The 17526-nt window shown below is 50.3% G+C and overlaps 1 protein-coding gene across 1 annotated transcript in view; it reads left to right on the top strand.

Moving 5' to 3' along the window:
* Positions 1 to 17526, top strand: part of DYNC2I1 (dynein 2 intermediate chain 1) — a 100733-nt gene that overhangs the window by 17457 nt on the left and 65750 nt on the right. Inside the window, exons 5-6 of the mRNA XM_069729712.1 lie at positions 1572 to 1889; positions 4959 to 5027. Coding sequence (XP_069585813.1) covers positions 1572 to 1889; positions 4959 to 5027 — 387 coding nt within the window. The remainder of the gene's footprint in view (positions 1 to 1571; positions 1890 to 4958; positions 5028 to 17526) is intronic.

Here is a 17526-nt window from a genome sequence, read left to right as displayed (position 1 = left end):
CATTCTTCTGCAATTTGTTCTGCAGAAAAAAATTATTCTCTGTAATGATGAATCTGAGTTTTTATTACAATTTCATATGATTGTTTTTGAAAGACTGTTTAATTTGTCTCGATAATTTATTATAGTTTATCAGCACCTCTTGGTTTGCGGTTCTGTGCAGCACACAGGCTTCTGATTGATATCAGTGAAAACTGTGCTGCTTCTTTGTGGTGGCCTGTAGTGATGGACGCCACTTTCCAGCTGATCACTGGTGACTCAGTTTTAATAGTGATGAGTGAATGTGCTCAGATAGGGTCTTAACTGTGTGTCTTCGGCGTGCTCAAAAAATATGTTCGAGTCCCCACGCCTGCATATCCTGTTTGTTAGGCACTTCCTGCATATGTTGCGGCTGTCAAACAGCAGCGAGACATGCAGCCGCGGGAACTTGAACATATTTTTCGAGCACGCCGAAGACACTCGGTTAGCACCAGCGAATGCTCAGATAACACCTTATCCCAGTTCGCTTGCTCATCACTAATTAATACCTATTGTGGTCGCTCCACAGTCTGATTACTCTAACTGTAAAAAACCCTTTCCTATTACAGGGAACCTATCACCCCCAAAATCGAAGGTGAGCTAAGCCCACCGGCATCAGAGGCTTATCTACAGCATTCTGTAATGCATTCTGTAATTCTGTAGATAAGCCCCCGATGTATCCTGAAAGATGAGAAAAAGAGGTTAGATTATACTCACCCAGGGGCGGTCCCGGTTCTGTTCTGATCCAATGGGCGTCGCGGTCCGGTCTGGAGCTTCCCATCTTCTTACGATGACGTCCTCTTCTTGTATTCACGCTGTGGCTCCGGCGCAGGCGTACTTTATCTGCCCTGTTGAGGGCAGAGCAAAGTACTGCAGTGCGCAGGTGCCAGGAAAGGTCAGAGAGGCCCAGCATCTGCGCACTGCAGTACTTTGCTCTGCCCTCAACAGGGCAGACAAAGTACGCCTGCGCCGGAGCCACAGCATGAAGACAAGAAGAGGACGTCATTGTAAGAAGATGGGAGGCCCCGGACTGGACCGCGACGCCCATCGGACCAGAACAGAACCGGGACTGCCCCACCAGGTGAGTATAATCTAACCTCTTTTTCTCATCTTTCAGGGTACCTCGGGGTTTATCTACAGCATTACAGAATGCTGTAGATAAGCCCCTTATGCTGGTGGGCTTAGCTCACCTTCGATTTTGGGGAGACAGATTCCCTTCAAGATGTCTTGATTGCTTTTCCTGCACACGCAATGAATGTCCTCTTGTCCTTAGTAAGGTCCTAAGAAGGATTAAATCATGTAGTTTAGATTGTGATAAGGGATGTTAAGAACACCGGCTCTTTATATAACATTTTCCTTGAAATCAGTCATTTAGCTGGTTGGCATGGGTGTCAGGAATCTGTTGTTCCCCAATCTAATTTTAATGGCCTATCTGATTGATAGGCCATCAATATCAGACTCCTGGAAAATCCCTTTAAATGTTATTCTTTTCTGAAGTGTGAGATTAGTGACTGTCCTAATTAATATGTATTCTTATCATCATTGTCTTATTCAAGAGTGAAGAACACGAGGATCGGAAGCAAAGACACCGCAAAGAAAGCGAAGTGTTTACTAGCCATGATGCAGATCGGGAAAGGAGAAGGAGTGACAGAAGATATAGGGAGGCCTCTGACCGAGAGAAGAGACATCATAGTAGGCAAGAGAAGGGGACACCTTCAGACGAAAAGTCCCCAGAAGATCCTGTCCTGTATTCAGACAGAGCTAAGGAAAAACCTTCTACTGAGGGTTATACACATGGAGACAAAGAACAAAGACACAGGGATAAAAAAGACCGTAGAACGCGTGCACATGAGAGAATGAAAACTGATTCCCAGGTAAAGGATGGTGGCATGTTCATCGGTTTCACTGACATTATGCAGGTTTTATTATAATCAGAGATTCGGAGATTACCAACCCTCCTGAATTATATTGCATTTTTCTTGAAATCCTAAAATCTTCAGATTATTTGTCCTCTTTACTACATATGTTTATATAGTCTAAAGCTACCGTCACATTTAGCGATGCTGCAGCAATATAGACAACGATGCCGATCGCTGCAGCGTCGCTTTTTAGGTCGCTAGGAGACGTCAAACACCAGCAACAGCAGAACAATGCAGGAGCGATCCAGTAACGTACTTATCGTTCTCGCTGGTTGTTAGCTCCATGAAGAAACATTGCAGGCATCGTTGCTTTTGCTGTCAAATATGACGAATCACGCCGACCTGACGACCAAATAAAGTTCCGGACTTTCAGCTGCAACCAGCGATGTCACAGCGGGATCCAGATCGCTGCTGCGTGTCAAACACAACGAGATCGCTATCCAGGACGCTGCAACGTCACGGATCGTTGTCATTCTCGTTGGTAAGTTGCTTAATGTGACGGTACCTTTAGACACAGTGCGTTTTTTTTAGAAAAAAAGCTGATTGACAACCAATTTAGGCCCAATATGTACCTAGCAGCCCTATTACAAGCTTTTGCTTCACCAGGACAGACCCCTTTGAGTATGTAAATACTCTGGATTTTCCACCCAGATTTGCAGGCTGAAAACCTGCAGTGTATTACAGAGGCTCCCAAGTGAATTACATTTTAGGAAACCTCATACAAGCTGGAAAGCATACATCTGATGGAAATTAACCTATACCGTGTAAAAAGTGAATTGGGCTGAGTTGCATCCCTGCCCATGTCCTACATGGGAGTGACACAGCAGTAAAAAAATCTTTTGCATTTTGAGTGGAAAATATGTCTATTTTGTCCCAGCTATTGATGTAATCTTTTTTTTGGTAACACTTTTAGTGCAAAATCCTGTCGGCCCATTTTCTTAACGTGTGTTGTGGTTCAGTGGGTATTAGGGTTGCTGTGTCTTTCCATTGTTCTTGCAATGGAGACATTGCAGTGGAGCTTCGCCCTAAGAACCCACATCGTGGCTGCTGTGTTCACGGATATTATCTGACCTAGTATATCCATAGCCGCTTTGTAAGTCGGTTTACAGACATTAGCAAAGCACTTTTTTCTTTAAGACTGGAATTTCGTAATTCATGTTAACCCCCTCCCCCCCCATATACATTAAGGTACCTTCACACATAACGATATTGTTAACGATATCGTTGCTATTTGTGACGTAGCAACGATATCGTTAATGAAATCGTTCTGTGTGACAGCGACCAACGATCAGGCCCCTGCTGGGAGATCGTTGGTCGCTGAATAAAGTCCAGAACTTTATTTCGTCGCTGGACTCCCTGGAGACATCGCTGGATCGGCGTGTGTGACACCGATCCAGCGATGTCTTCACTGGTAACCAGGGTAAACATCGGGTAACTAAGCGCAGGGCCGCGCTTAGTAACCCGATGTTTACCCTGGTTACCATGCTAAAAGTAAAAAAAAACAAACACTAGATACTTACCTAACGCTGTCTGTCCTCCAGCGCTGTGCTCTGCACTCCTCCTGTACTGGCTGTGAGCCGGAAAGCAGAGCGGTGACGTCACCGCTCTGCTTTCCGGCTCACAGACAGTACAGGAGGAGAGCAGAGAAGCAGAGCGCAGCGCTGGAGGACAGACAGCGGTAGGTAAGTATCTAGTGTTTGTTTTTTTTAACTTTTAGCATGGTATCCAGGGTAAACATCGGGTTACTAAGCGCGGCCCTGCGCTTAGTTACCCGATGTTTACCCTGGTTACCGGCATCGTTGGTCGCTGGAGAGCGGTCTGTGTGACAGCTCTCCAGCGACCAAACAGCGACGCTGCAGCGATCCGGATCGTTGTCGGTATCGCTGCAGCGTCGCTTAATGTGAAGGGGCCTTTAGTTTATTTCAGGAGTGGCCAACTATCTAGTGTGTACATGGGCCTGTGGTCATTCCCCTGGCAGATAATCAGTTTTGATTCTATTTGTTTATGAGGAAGATAAGCTGCCATCAGATGTTCCTGGTATCAGCTTCTTCCTCTCTCCCCATTGAAAATATGTGTACTTGGCCGAAGACACGATATGGTACCGAAAATCCAATCCTCTACTATGAGCAGGCAAAGATTTGTACTTAAAGGGAATCTGTCACCGGGTTTTCCCATATAAAGTGGGGCCAGCAACTATACAGTATTCTAGAACATTTCGTATATGTCCCCAATGTGCTTTACTTAACACAAAAAAGACCTTTTATTATAGTCACCTACGGCGTGGTCCGTTCGATGGACATAGCTGGCCTTGATCAGGCGCCTCCTCTCTCGATCACTGTCCTACTCCTTGCTTTGTGTGGATGACGTATCCTCCTCATCCAGACTGTGTTCTTCATGTGGATTAGGAAAACCTGGTACCAGTTCCCTTCAATAATACTCTAACAAGCCCTTCATGTGAGCTCAGCTGCTCGGCATAGCTAGAAAAATGCTTTTTATCATTGTCCTGCGCCGTATGGTAATTGGCGCAAGTGGCCCGACGCACATCTCAGCACGGTGCTTGATATTGCCACCTCTCCTGCCTTGCTTGCCAAGGATCATGTGTTGCGTCTTAGGGGTCCCCTCGGACAGGATACTTTAAATGCCGCGGTCAGGGATCGATAAGAGGCATTTAAAGGGTTACAGTTTAGCTCCAATCACTTTTGTTACAGGTAGATGTTGGCTGTATGACACAGCCGTCATCTGCTGGGTATAGTGTGTGCTCAGCTCCTGAGCCCGCTCTATACATTCGCACTTGATGTGCTGTTCTTGTATGGTGGATGTCAAAATAGGTTAATCTATTGCTTTTCAGGCTCTATCTAAAAAAAAATTGACTAAAATTGATAATGTTTTGTAAAACTGTAGTGAAGTTTTCATGGCAGGGATTACATTATTTTGTTGCCTTCCTTGCATGCATCAATTTTTGCGTTGAATTTTCTTTTTTCCCCCTTATAATGATATAAAAATGTTTTGTTTCCATTTTAACAGGAAAACATCTCGAGTTCGAAAAGCCATTCAAAGTTGTTGTTGGCCAAAGCTGAAAGCAATGATGAAAAGGTAATAGTGACCTTTTCGTGACTGTATGTCATGCCATCGCTTTAGGAAAAAAATCGAAATGTTACTTATTAATATATGGGCATATAAACTTTTTCACTCAAGAAAGGCAGATGATACATATATACACACACCGTATATACTAGAGTATAAACCAACCCGAGTATAAGCCGAGGCCCTACTTTTGCCACGAAAAAAATGGATAAGCTTATTGACTCGAGTATAAGCCGGGTATGCATTGTCCCCTCATCCCTATCGTGGTGTGCATGGCTCCCCAGTCCCTGTCATTGTATGCATGGCTCCCCAGTCCCTGTCATTGTATGCATGGCTCCCCAGTCCCTGTCATTGTATGCATGGCTCCCCAGTCCCTGTCCTGGTGTGCATGGCTCCCCAGTCCCTGTCCTGGTGTGCATGGCTCCCCAGTCCCTGTCCTGGTGTGCATGGCTCCCCAGTCCCTGTCATTGTATGCATGGCTCTCCCATCCCTGTCCTGGTGTGCATGGCTCTCCCGGTCCCTGTCATTGTATGCATGGCTCTCCCAGTCCCTTTCATTGTATGCATGGCTCTCCCAATCCCTGACCTGGTATGCATGGCTCTCCCAGTCCATGTCATTGTATGCATGGCTCCCCAGTCCCTGTCCTGGTGTGCATGGCTCTCCCAGTCCCTGTCATTGTATGCATGGCTCCCCAGTCCCTGTCATTGTATGCATGGCTCTCCCATCTCTGTCCTCGTATGCATGGCTGTCCCATCCCTGTCCTGGGGTGCATGGCTCTCCCAGTCCCTATCCTGGTGTGCATGGCTCTGCCAGTCCCCATCATTGTATGCATGGCTCCCCAGTCCCTGTCCTGGTATGCATGGCTCCTTATCCCTATGTATGATTCCTGTGAAAAAAAACATCTTATTTACCTGCCTGCGCTCCCTCGGTGGCACTGCATCTTGTTCCAGCCTCCAGCAGCTCTTCCTGCCAAGCGATCACGTGGCCCCGCTCATTAAGGTAATGAATATGTGCGCCATGCATATTGGAGTGGAGATGTGTGCATATTAATTTCCTTAATGAGCAGTGCCACGTGTTCGCTCGGCTACAGGCGTCGACGGCCGGAACGAGATGCAGTGCCAGCACCGAGGGCGCGCCTGTAGGTGAGTATCATGAGTGATGAAAGGCGGCTGCTGTCACTGTGTGCTATTACAGCAGCGGCACAGGGTTTAGCCACAGTGACCTGCAGCTCCGCCGCTCCCCCTCCCCCGCCGCCTTTCTGGGACCGTGACAAGTGTATAACCCGAGGGGGGCGTTTTCAGCACATATATATATTTCTCCTTCGCCACATTGGGGGACACAGGACTATGGGTTATGCTGCTGTCACTAGGAGGCTGACACTAAGCTGAGACAAAAAAAGGTTAGCTCCTCCCCTGCAGTATACACCCTCACACTGGCTTCCAGAGACCCAGTTCAAGCTTAGTGTCCGTAGGAGGCACACGGTTTTTTTAATTCTACCCGGACGAAGGGGGCGACGGATTCTTTCATGGTCCGATCTCCCCCGAACCAACAACAGGCGAGCACGGGAGTTTCACCTCACTGTACCCTCTCCTGCGACGTGGGAGCCACTGCCTGAGCTGACCTTTTTTGGGCGACGGTCCCTTTCCCGGGCGCCGATCTCCCCATGTTGTACAGACGAGGACTGGTGTTGGTTACCTCCAGTATCCTCTTCTGCATCCAGGCCTTTTTATTGCCGGACATCTGCCCTGTCCACCAGGTTCTCCCTCGGCTGTACAGAGGCATACGTGGCGTCCGTGCAGACCACACTGCATCACCACTGTCTATGCGTGATTCAGGTGGTAGACGGTTCCTCTCCACCCCCCTATCTGGGGCTGGTGGATGGAGGCTTCCCAACCCCTGCACCGTCCCTGCCATTTCATCCTAGGCACTCCTCACCTCATCGGGGTAAGTGTCTCGTGGAGGATGGGGGGGGGGGGGGGGTCGCCGGTTCTGCGGTCCGGAGGGCTCCTCCTAAGTAGCGGCACATCGTTTGCTCTGGGCCCCTTATTTTCGGCACTTTGCGGCCGCACGCCGGGCCGAAGCCGCAAATTTAGTCCCCGGCTTCGGCCTAGCCGCAGGACGCTGCCGATAGGCTCCGCCCACTCTTTCGCGTCATTCTGTGGCGCCGCCCCCCGGTCCTGGCGCTTCTCGCCGCCTCCGAGATTTCTCTCCTGATCTCGGCGGCCATCTTGGTTTCCCTCACTGCACGCCGCAGCTCAGCCCTGCCGCAGCTTCTAGGCGACACAGCGCCCACGTGCAGCGATTTTATCCGGCCTTCTCTTCGTCTTCTCAGGACAGCGGGACACAGGACCTGGGTAAGGAGACTTCGTCAGCCTCTCCTCTGCAGTGCCGCCCTCTGCTTCCCTAGCTTATAGACCCTGTGGTCTATTTTTTGCATTAGGTACATCATGTCCCAGTCAAGGTCTAAAAAATCCTCTAAGGTGCATACGACCTTTTTTTCTGCGTGTACCACCTGCCAGGCCCCACTTCCTCGGCCTCAAAGTTCCCCCCTCTGCTCTGCCTGCGATGCTCCATGTGCCCAGGAGCCCTCCACCGACTCCGGCGTACCTAGTCCCCCCCCGTGGGTCGCTTCACTTTCGCAGTCCGTGGATTTTTTAGCCAACGCCATCAAATCCATCCAAAACCCTCCTGGGGAACGAGGCAATCCGTTACAGGTCCTAAGAGATCCCTCCGTAACAGGGGAATCGTCGGCCAGCAGGGGCCGCTCTCTCCATAAAGAGGCACGGTCATCCAGAAAACGGATCCGCACTACCTCTCCTGAGCGCTCACCTCGCCACTCAGATTCTGGTAGCTCCACCTCTCGCTCACCCTCTTTGGGGGCTCGCAGTGTGCACGACTCTGAACATGAGTCTGAAGTATCATTAGACCCGGAGGCTCCGGAGTTTAGAGCTACGGTTGACTCCCTCATTGTAGCAGTCAATCACGCACTTAAGGTGGACGATGACTCTAGTTCCGCTCCGGAACACGCAGTCTCTTTTACCAGAACCAAGCGTTCTCATAAGACTTTTGCCTCTCACCCAGATTTTCTGGATATAGTCAGGCGACACAGGGAGTGTCCGGATAAGCGTTTCACGGGAAAGAAGGACCTGGTATCGAAGTATCCCTTTTCAGCAGATCTCGTGAAAGACTGGACGGATCCCCCTATAGTAGATCCTCCGGTCTCGCGCCTTGCTTCTAAAACGCTTCTTTCCGTTCCGGACGGCGCTTCAATTAAGAGTCCCGCTGAACGCCAGCTAGACTCTCTTTTTTTTTATCAGATAGATTTTTATTATCCGCAAAGAATAAACAATCAGAATAATTCTCATGGCAATGTTTCATTAAACATTTACAGATAACTTTTTCCCCCCGACTCAGAGCCCCCCCACCCCGCCCAACCCCAGAGACCTCAGCCAGAGCCACCCCACTTCCCATCATCATACAAACATTTGAATAAACATCCGTTATATTTCCATTGAATACTAGGTTCCCTAAATTCTCATTTATCATCCTAATTCAAGTCCATCCACGGTTGCCACAGCTTGTGGAAGATGTCCAGCTTATTCCTTTTGGTGTAGATACTTTTCTCCAAAGTAAGTATATGCTCCGCTTGCTTAAGAAAGTCTTTTCTTGTTGGAGGTTCCTCTCTAATCCAAAATTTGGCGATCAATTTCCTAGCAATGAATAACAATCGTGCAATAGCTATTTTAAACATGTTGTCCGTAACAATTTCCTCCACATATCCCAATATGCAAGTCAGTGGAACCCTAGGGACAGAACATCCATACACCAGTTCAATACGATTTAAAACAACTATCCAGAAGGAGGACAGTCTAGGGCACTGCCACATCATATGCAATATCCCCGCCTGGGATTGTGAGCACCGAGGGCATTCCGAGTTCTGCCTAAGCCCAGCCTTGAACAACCTGTCAGGGGTTCTATAGGCCCTATGGATTACGAATAACTGTGATAGCCTGCCTGGTTCACTCATTGATATCTTGGGCACATATTCTAGGACCGACTCCCATCTATCATTGTCAATTATTCCCAATTCAGCTTCCCATTTCCCTTTGGCTCGGATGGGATATTTTTCCAGGAAAGAAAAAAGTAGAAACCCATATATTTCTGAAATCGCCCCCTTCGTGCAGCTATTCTTAAGGATATAGTCGAGCATGAGATCAATCTGTACCACTATGGCTCCCCTTTTATTCTGTGCCTGATAAGCATGAGAGATACGATTATACTGGAACAATTCAGACCGTGGCAACTGAAATTCTTCCTGCAACTCCTCAAATGTTTTAAGTCTGCCCTGACTTATCAGCTGCCCCAGCCGTTTAATACCTGCTGCAGACCAAAAGTGAAAACCCTCCCTCTGCCTAAATTCCGGTAGATAAATGTTGTCCCAAATAGGCGAGAATCTGGTGAACCCACTCACTTCCCTAATGAGTTTGACTTTTTCCCATACTCTGTGAATTAATTTGATAGTGCACCCCTGTGAACCCATTTGTTTGAATTGTCCTCCCTCCAAACTGTCACTCAAAACGTCTGCCTGTAGTAAGAAGCCAGCTAGACTCTCTAGCTCGCTCAGTGTACGATGCCTCAGGTTCTTCCCTATCCCCCTCCTTCGCCGCGGCTTGGGTGGCCAAGGCAATGGTTTCCTGGGCGGATGCTCTAGCGAAATCCATTCATGAACAGGATCTCCCGGCTGAGATGGCGGACCTGGCTAAACAGATAGCCATGGCCGGTGATTACGTGATGTACGCATCTCTCGATGCAGCGAATTGCGCAGCATCGGCGGCTTCAAACGCCATCACTATCAGAGGGGCTATTTGGCTCAGAGAGTGGCGCGCAGATTCCTCCTCTAAAAAATCTCTGGTCTCTCTCCCTTTTCAGAGCGGGCGCCTTTTTGGTGAAAAGCTTGACCAGCTTATTTCCGACGCCACGGGGGGAAAGAGCAAGTTCTTTCCCCAACAGAGGCCCAAGGCGGCCTTCCAGCGCCAGCCTTACTTTCGCTTTCGGCCCTTTCGTACCAGCCCAGCCTGGTCCAATCCTACCGGTTTTTCCAGATCGAACCGATCCGCTCGCGCAGACAGAGACGCTCGTCCCTCCTTCAGGCCGAATCCGTCCTGGCGAGGAAAGCCGAGGCAGTCCAGAACCAGAGGTTCTAGACCCCCCAGTTTCCCATCTCAATGACTCGGGAACGGAGCCAGTCAATACCACCAGAGTAGGCGGACGCCTACTCCTTTTTCAGCAAGCCTGGCTCTCTGTCGTTCACGACAAATGGGTCAGGGATCTGGTATCGTCTGGCTACAAAATAGAGTTCTCCGCTCCTCCTCCAACTCGGTTTTTTCCCTCTCGTCTCCCCAGTTCGGGAGCTCAGTCTCGCGCCCTCCTTTGCGCCATTCACTCCCTCCGCCAGAGCGGGGTCATTGTTCCGGTTCCAGAACACGAGAGGTTCAAAGGTTTCTACTCAAACCTCTTCGTCGTGCCAAAAAAGGACGGAAAAGTGCGCCCCATTTTGGATCTGAAGCTCCTGAACAAGTGCGTAAAAGTACGGCACTTCAGGATGGAATCGCTCAGGTCGGTCATCTCTTCGATGGAAAGAGGGGAATTCTTGGCATCGATAGACATCAAGGATGCCTATCTTCACATTCCGATATTCCCGCCACATCAGAGGTTCCTCCGCTTTGCCATTCTAGAGGACCATTTCCAGTTCACGGCCTTACCCTTCGGTCTTGCCACGGTGCCCAGGGTATTCACGAAGGTGATGGCGGCGGTCATGGCCATTCTCCATTCTCGAGGAGTCGTCGTGTTACCTTACTTAGACGATCTCCTCATAAAGGGTCCGTCTTTTCAGGCCTGCGAGGCAAGCGTCCACATTACCCTGGATTCTCTTTCGCGCCTGGGCTGGTTGATCAACTTGGACAAGTCCTCTCCCGTTCCTGCCCGTCGGATCTCCTTTCTGGGAATGATCCTGGACAGTTCAAGGGGTCTGGTCTTGCTTCCTCGGTGCAAGGCCCAAGCGTTTCAGCAAGGAGCCCGAACGCTCTGCCATCCTCGCCCGCGAACCATTCGGTTCGCCATGAAGATCCTGGGAAAGATGGTTGCAGCAATCGAAGCGGTTCCTTTCGCTCAACTCCATCTCCGCCCCTTGCAACAGGCCCTGCTGGACAACTGGGACAGGAGTCTCCCATCTCTCGATCGTCCTTGCCCGCTGTCTCCGCGGGTCAGACAATCACTCGTATGGTGGACCCTGGGTCCATCTCTTCTCCAGGGGAAGTCCTTTCTCTCGATCTGCTGGTTAGTGGTAACTACCGACGCCAGTTTCCTCGGCTGGGGTGCGGTGTTTCTTCACCACTCTTCCCAGGGCCGTTGGACAGTTCAGGAATCGAGACTCCCCATCAACATCCTGGAGATTCGTGCGATCAGACTTGCCCTGAGTCGCTTTCACGCCCTGCTCGCGGGTCACCCATTACGAGTCCAATCGGACAACGTCACGGCGGTGGCTTACATCAACCACCAGGGGGGTACCCGCAGCAGGGCGGCGATGCAGGAAGTCTCTCACATCCTTCGTTGGGCCGAAACCAACCATTCCACCATTTCCGCGGTGCACATTCCGGGAGTCGAGAACTGGGCGGCGGACTTTCTGAGCCGCCAGGGCCTTGCCTCGGGGGAGTGGGAACTCCACCCAGAGGTCTTTCGACAGATCTGTCTTCGCTGGGGGACCCCGGACGTGGATCTGATGGCGTCCAGATTGAACGCCAAGGTCCACAACTTCATTGCTCGTTCTCGGGATCCCCAGGCCATAGGAGTGGACGCGCTGATTTCACTGTGGCATCAGTTTCAACTTCCATACGTGTTTCCTCCCCTTCCCTTACTGCCGAAGGTGATCCGAAAGATCAAGACGGAGGGAGTTCCGGTCATTCTGGTCGCCCCAGACTGGCCACACCGCGCTTGGTACGCGGAACTTGTTCAGCTCGTAGCCGACGTTCCCTGGCGGTTACCAGACCGCCCAGACCTGCTTCGCCAAGGACCGATCTGCCACCAGAGCTCAGGGGCCCTACGTTTAACGGCGTGGCTGTTAACCTGGATTCTAACTCGAGCCGGTTTCTCTCAGCAGGTCATTCCCACCATGTTAAGTGCTCGCAAGGCGTCTTCCGCCTCCATTTACCACCGCGTCTGGAAAACTTTCTTCTCATGGTGCAGGCTCCGAGGTCACCCTCCGCTCGTTTTCTCTATCCCTTGCATCTTGGATTTCCTTCAGTCCGGTTTGGACTCCGGCTTGGCACTGAGTTCCCTCAAAGGCCAGATCTCAGCGTTATCCGTGCTGTTCCAGCGCAGGATCGCCGCCAACCTTCAGTTCAGGACCTTCATTCAGGGAGTCTCTCATGTGGTACCCCCCTACAGGATGCCGTTAGAGACCTGGGATCTCAACTTGGTCCTGGGGGTTCTTCAGGAACCTCCGTTCGAACCCCTTCAAGACGTTCCGCTCTCTGTCCTCTCCTGGAATGTTGCCTTCCTGGTAGCCGTGACGTCCATCAGAAGGGTCTCAGAGTTGGCCGCTTTATCCTGCCGGGCTCCTTTTCTTGCCTTTCATCAGGACAAAGTAGTCCTACGTCCTTCCCCGGCTTTTCTTCCAAAGGTGGTCTCATCTTTTCATCTTAACGAGGACATCATTCTTCCCTCCTTTTGTCCGCAGCCCAAACATAGGGTTGAGAAGGCCCTTCATACCCTGGACGTGGTACGGGCCCTCAGGAGGTACATTTCCAGAACGGCTCATTTCTGAAAATTGGACGCCCTTTTCGTGCTCCCGGAGGGTCACAGAAAGGGTTTGGCTGCGTCTAAAGCCACGATAGCCAGATGGATTCGATCTGCTATCCAGGAATCCTATCGGGTCAGGGGCAGCCCTATGCCGGCGGGGATTAGCGCACACTCCACTCGGTCGATGGGTGCTTCCTGGGCCATTCGGCACCAGGCAACAGCGGAGCAGGTTTGCAAGGCCGCAACGTGGTCCAGCCTGCATACTTTCACAAAGCACTACAATGTCCACATTCACTCCTCTGCGGACGCGGCCCTTGGCAGACGTATTCTGCAAGCGGCCGTTGCGCATTTGTAGTCAGATGGTACACGGAGTTATTTGGTTGTATTGTTTCCCTCCCAGGGACTGCTTTGGGACGTCCCATGGTCCTGTGTCCCCCAATGTGGCGAAGGATAAATAGGGATTTTTGTGTGTACTCACCGTAAAATCCTTTTCTCCGAGCCACTCATTGGGGGACACAGCACCCACCCTGGTAGCCTTACGGCTCGTTACCTTTTTTAGTTTTTGACTGTTTTGTTGACATGTTATACTCTAATGTTACTTGATATATTGTTGTTATTATCCTACTGCTTTTGCACTTAACTGGGTCTCTGGAAGCCAGTGTGGGGGTGTATACTGCAGGGGAGGAGCTAACCTTTTTTTGTCTCAGCTTAGTGTCAGCCTCCTAGTGACAGCAGCATAACCCATGGTCCTGTGTCCCCCAATGAGTGGCTCGGAGAAAAGGATTTTACGGTGAGTACACACAAAAATCCCTATTTTATATTTATATATAGTCCAACAAAGGAAGCCTCACACCACTGTCTGTGAATAAGGAGCTATTTTATTTAGCCCATGGTGGCGACATTTCAGTTCAGTGTAGCGAACCTATTTCAAGCACTGAACCGAAACGTCGCCATCATGGGCTGAATAATATAGCTCCTTATTCACAGACAGTGGTGTGCTGCTTCCTTCTTTGGAGTACTACATGCAAGGTTTGGTATATGCCTGTGGAAGCTCTTTTGCACTCAGGTTCTTTCCATGCTGAATGTGCTGCTCTATTTTTCTATTTCTTAGAATGTAAGTCCACAAGGACAGGGTCCTCTCCCCTCTGTACCAGTCTGTAATTGTAAATTTGTTTTCTGTAAATTATATCTATTACTCTGTACGTAACCACTTTCTCATGTACAGCACCATGGAACTAATGGTGCTATATAAATAAATAATATATATATACATTTATTTATTTAGAAAAAATTAATGTTTGTAGCAAAAAGTCTGTTGCTTAGATAAAGTCAGTCTGATGGAGCCAGAGACTGAGTGACAAATTATTGTTCACCGTCTTAAAAGCAGAAATATCTGCCCTTTGGAAATAATTGCAGTGGTGGCCGAGATTCTACAGCAGCAGCGAGGCGGCCAGATGAGCATTATGCCTCCACTGCTATTTTCTTTTGTTGGTTTTCAAAGTGAATTTTAAACCCGTCTGTGACAGTTCTGCTCCCATTTTGCATAGTTTTATTTGTGCTCACTGGTTTTGGATCAGAATTTACCATACCACAGAATAAACATTTATGTGAGGAAAGCTTTTTGCTGCACCCAAACTGTTCAAGCACCGCACACATTGTAATGTTATGTTTGATAGATCAGTAGGAAACGTGCGTTGTGTGCAGCTTCTGGACGTCTTTCCACTCCTCGGACAACCCTTTCTCAATCAGCTTTTTTGCCATCAGTAAAATAATAACGTTTATTTCTTTTATCGCTTCATTGGGGGACACAGATAACCATGGTGTATGCTGAACAATAGCCCCTCCCCGGCAGTGTACACCCACCGACAGGCACTGAGCACCTCAGTTTGTGCTTAGTGTCTGTAGGAGGCGGACCTGGATCTATCCCGGATCCGCATCTAATCCTTTTTTCCTTACAGGTTTGTTGTGTTTTATTAAGTCTTTTCCTTTGTGTTTCAGATACAGCTTCTGGGGAACAGGGTGTTATTTCACTCTGCCTTCTTATCATAGGCGGATGAGCGAGCAGTGTGGTGTCAGCCACATCGCAACTCTCAGGCCCGCTGGCAGGACAATATCCCCTGTCACCTTCAGGTGCTCCAGAGCTGATTCCGGTGGCCAGTCCTTGCCATTTCCCTCCTCACCCCTCTCTTCGGAGAGGGCTGAGAGGAAGATGGTGGTTACCAGCGGTGACCTCCCCCCTCCCTAGGGGGTTGATGCCGTCTTCTGGGAAGAAGGATCTTAGTATCCAGCGACCCTCCCACCCTTGGGCCCCTGGACGATCCTCATCGATTATGGGACCAGACATCTATCCGGTACACCGCTCCTCTCAAGGGAGCTGCAGAGCCGTCCTTAGCATTAAAATTTCGCGCCCTTGCAGAGCCGCCCTTAACTTTGAAATTTTGCGCCCTTTTAGCGCTATTGTCCAGCGGACCCGCGCTCATCATAAGCGCTGTTCCCGGCGTCCCCCTGTCCCAGCGCAGGCCTTTCTAATCGCGCTTTACCTTCTCTGTCAAAGCGCGCTCCCTGGCATTTTACTTTCACTTTCATTTTGGGCGAGTTTGCCACGCCCCCTCCTTGTGCGTGTTTTTCCCGGTGCCTCCCCGGGCCAATCAGACGTCGTACTTCATAAAGACATGCACCCCTTGCCGCCCCTCCTATCTCATTGATTCCGTGGCTAGGCCACTCCTCCTCGCACGAGGTCTCCTGCTTTCCTCCATCTTGGGAGCTGCGCAGCCTCTAGTGCATCACTCTGCACTAGATTTTTCGACTCGGGGTACACAGTTAACCTCTGTCGCTGCAGTTCGCTGGACTGGGTAGGCTCTTGTTCTCCTTTTTTTCTATGCCCTTGGGTTTTCGGCTAGCCTCCCCTCCGCAGTATCTCCACTGATTCTCCTCTGGCAGATAGCACACCAGGCTCTACATATGTCCAACTCTGCAGGGGCTTCTCTTTCTAAGCCCATCATAATTAATTTCACCTGTGCACGTTGTAAGAAAAAGTGGTCCTCAGGCCAGTCGTCATCTCTGTCAGTCCTGCAATCCTCCTACCATGTCTGCCCCACAGGAGCCCTCCGACTCCCGGGATGAGCGCACTCCCCCTGAGTGGGCCGTTGCCATGTCCCAGTCGGTCTCTGACCTGACTAAGGTATCCCAGTCTCTGGTCCAGGCACTTGAACGACTTCCACAGCTGTCTGCAGCCACTAGTGCTCCGAACTTCTGTCATGGCGATTTGCACGCATCTGATATCGACCCTCAAAGAGACAGACCAGCCAGACGTTCTAGAAAGAGGACTCTGTCTGGCTCCTTATCCAGCTCTCCGGGTCCCTCCGCAGCACCCAAGCTGCTCCCCTCTTCCCAATTCCCCTTTTCGGAGGAGGACCTTGGGTCGGATATAGATTCACAGTCTGGGTCTGACTGTGACCAGACCTCCAGTATGCAGACAATGGTTGATAGTCTTATCTCGGCTATCTCTCAAACCCTCAAACTTAAACAGGAAGAGTTTCCTCCCCAGGATCCTTCTGTCTCTTTCAAGTGGGTAAAACGTCCCTCTCGCTCCTTTCCCAACCACAAGGAGTTTGAGTCTACCCTGTCAAAGCACTGGGAGCATCCCGAAAAGCGATTTCTGGGAAGAAAACACTTAGACGTCCTATACCCTTTTAGTGCTGATCTTCTTGCCAGGTGGGTAGAGTCCCCCAAGGGGGATCCGCCGGTTTCTCGTCTTTCCTCCAAGACGATTCTGTCTTTACCGGATGGTGCGTCTCTTAAAGACTCGACGGACAGGCAGATCGAGACACTAGCCAAATCAGCCGTTGAGGCAACTGGTGCTTCCCTCTGCCCCAATTTCGCCTCCACCTGGGTGGCAAAGGCTATCTCCGCCTGGGCCAAGATTCTTCGCCGAGGCATCTTAGCTTCGGCTTCTCCGGACGAGCTGGCGGCCGAGCTGTCAGACCAGATTGGCCACACTGGCAAATACGTTTTGGCTGCCTCCTTGGATGCGGCAGCCTCTTCTGCCAGAGCAAGTAGCAACATCGTAACTATACGCCACATCCTTTGGCTGAAGGCATGGAGTGCAGATACTACTTCCAAATAGTCCCTCACCAACTTAGCCTTCCAAGGCTCCAGGCTCTTTGGAGCCCGTCTAGACCAGATAATTTCGGACTCTACTGGGGGCAAAAGCACCTCTCTCCCTCAGTCTAGACCCAAGTGTTTTTTCAACAGAAAGGGCCCTCGGCCCTTTAGGCCTTTTCACCCATTTCCAGCCTCGGATTCCTCCTCACAGCAGGAGCGTCCCTCTGCCTCAGGTGAACGAAGGAAACCTTCTTACAAACCTGCTCCCAGCTCGAGGCCCAAGGGCCGATCCTCCGGGTCCTTTGAGTCCCGTTCCAACAGGTTCCGTTCTAAGTGACGGGTTGCCCCCACCTGGAAGTCTTTCCAAGGTGGGAGGCAGGCTTCTTTCCTTCAAGGACTCCTGGTTGTCGGTGGTCAGCAACACCTGGGTCAGGGAGATCATTACCTCCGGTTACAAGATCGAGTTTTCTTCCCTCCCAGAATATCGCTTCTTTCTTTCTCGTCCGCCAAAGCAGTCGTCCCTATTACCCAGTTTCCTCCATGCAGTATCTTCTCTGGTCACCGCTGGCGTAGTTGTTCCCATTCCGTCAAACGAACGATTTTCAGG

The sequence above is a fragment of the Ranitomeya imitator genome, chromosome 6, assembly GCF_032444005.1.
Source record: "Ranitomeya imitator isolate aRanImi1 chromosome 6, aRanImi1.pri, whole genome shotgun sequence".
Lineage (NCBI taxonomy): Eukaryota > Metazoa > Chordata > Amphibia > Anura > Dendrobatidae > Ranitomeya > Ranitomeya imitator.
This window is presented reverse-complemented; position numbering and strand designations above follow the sequence as displayed.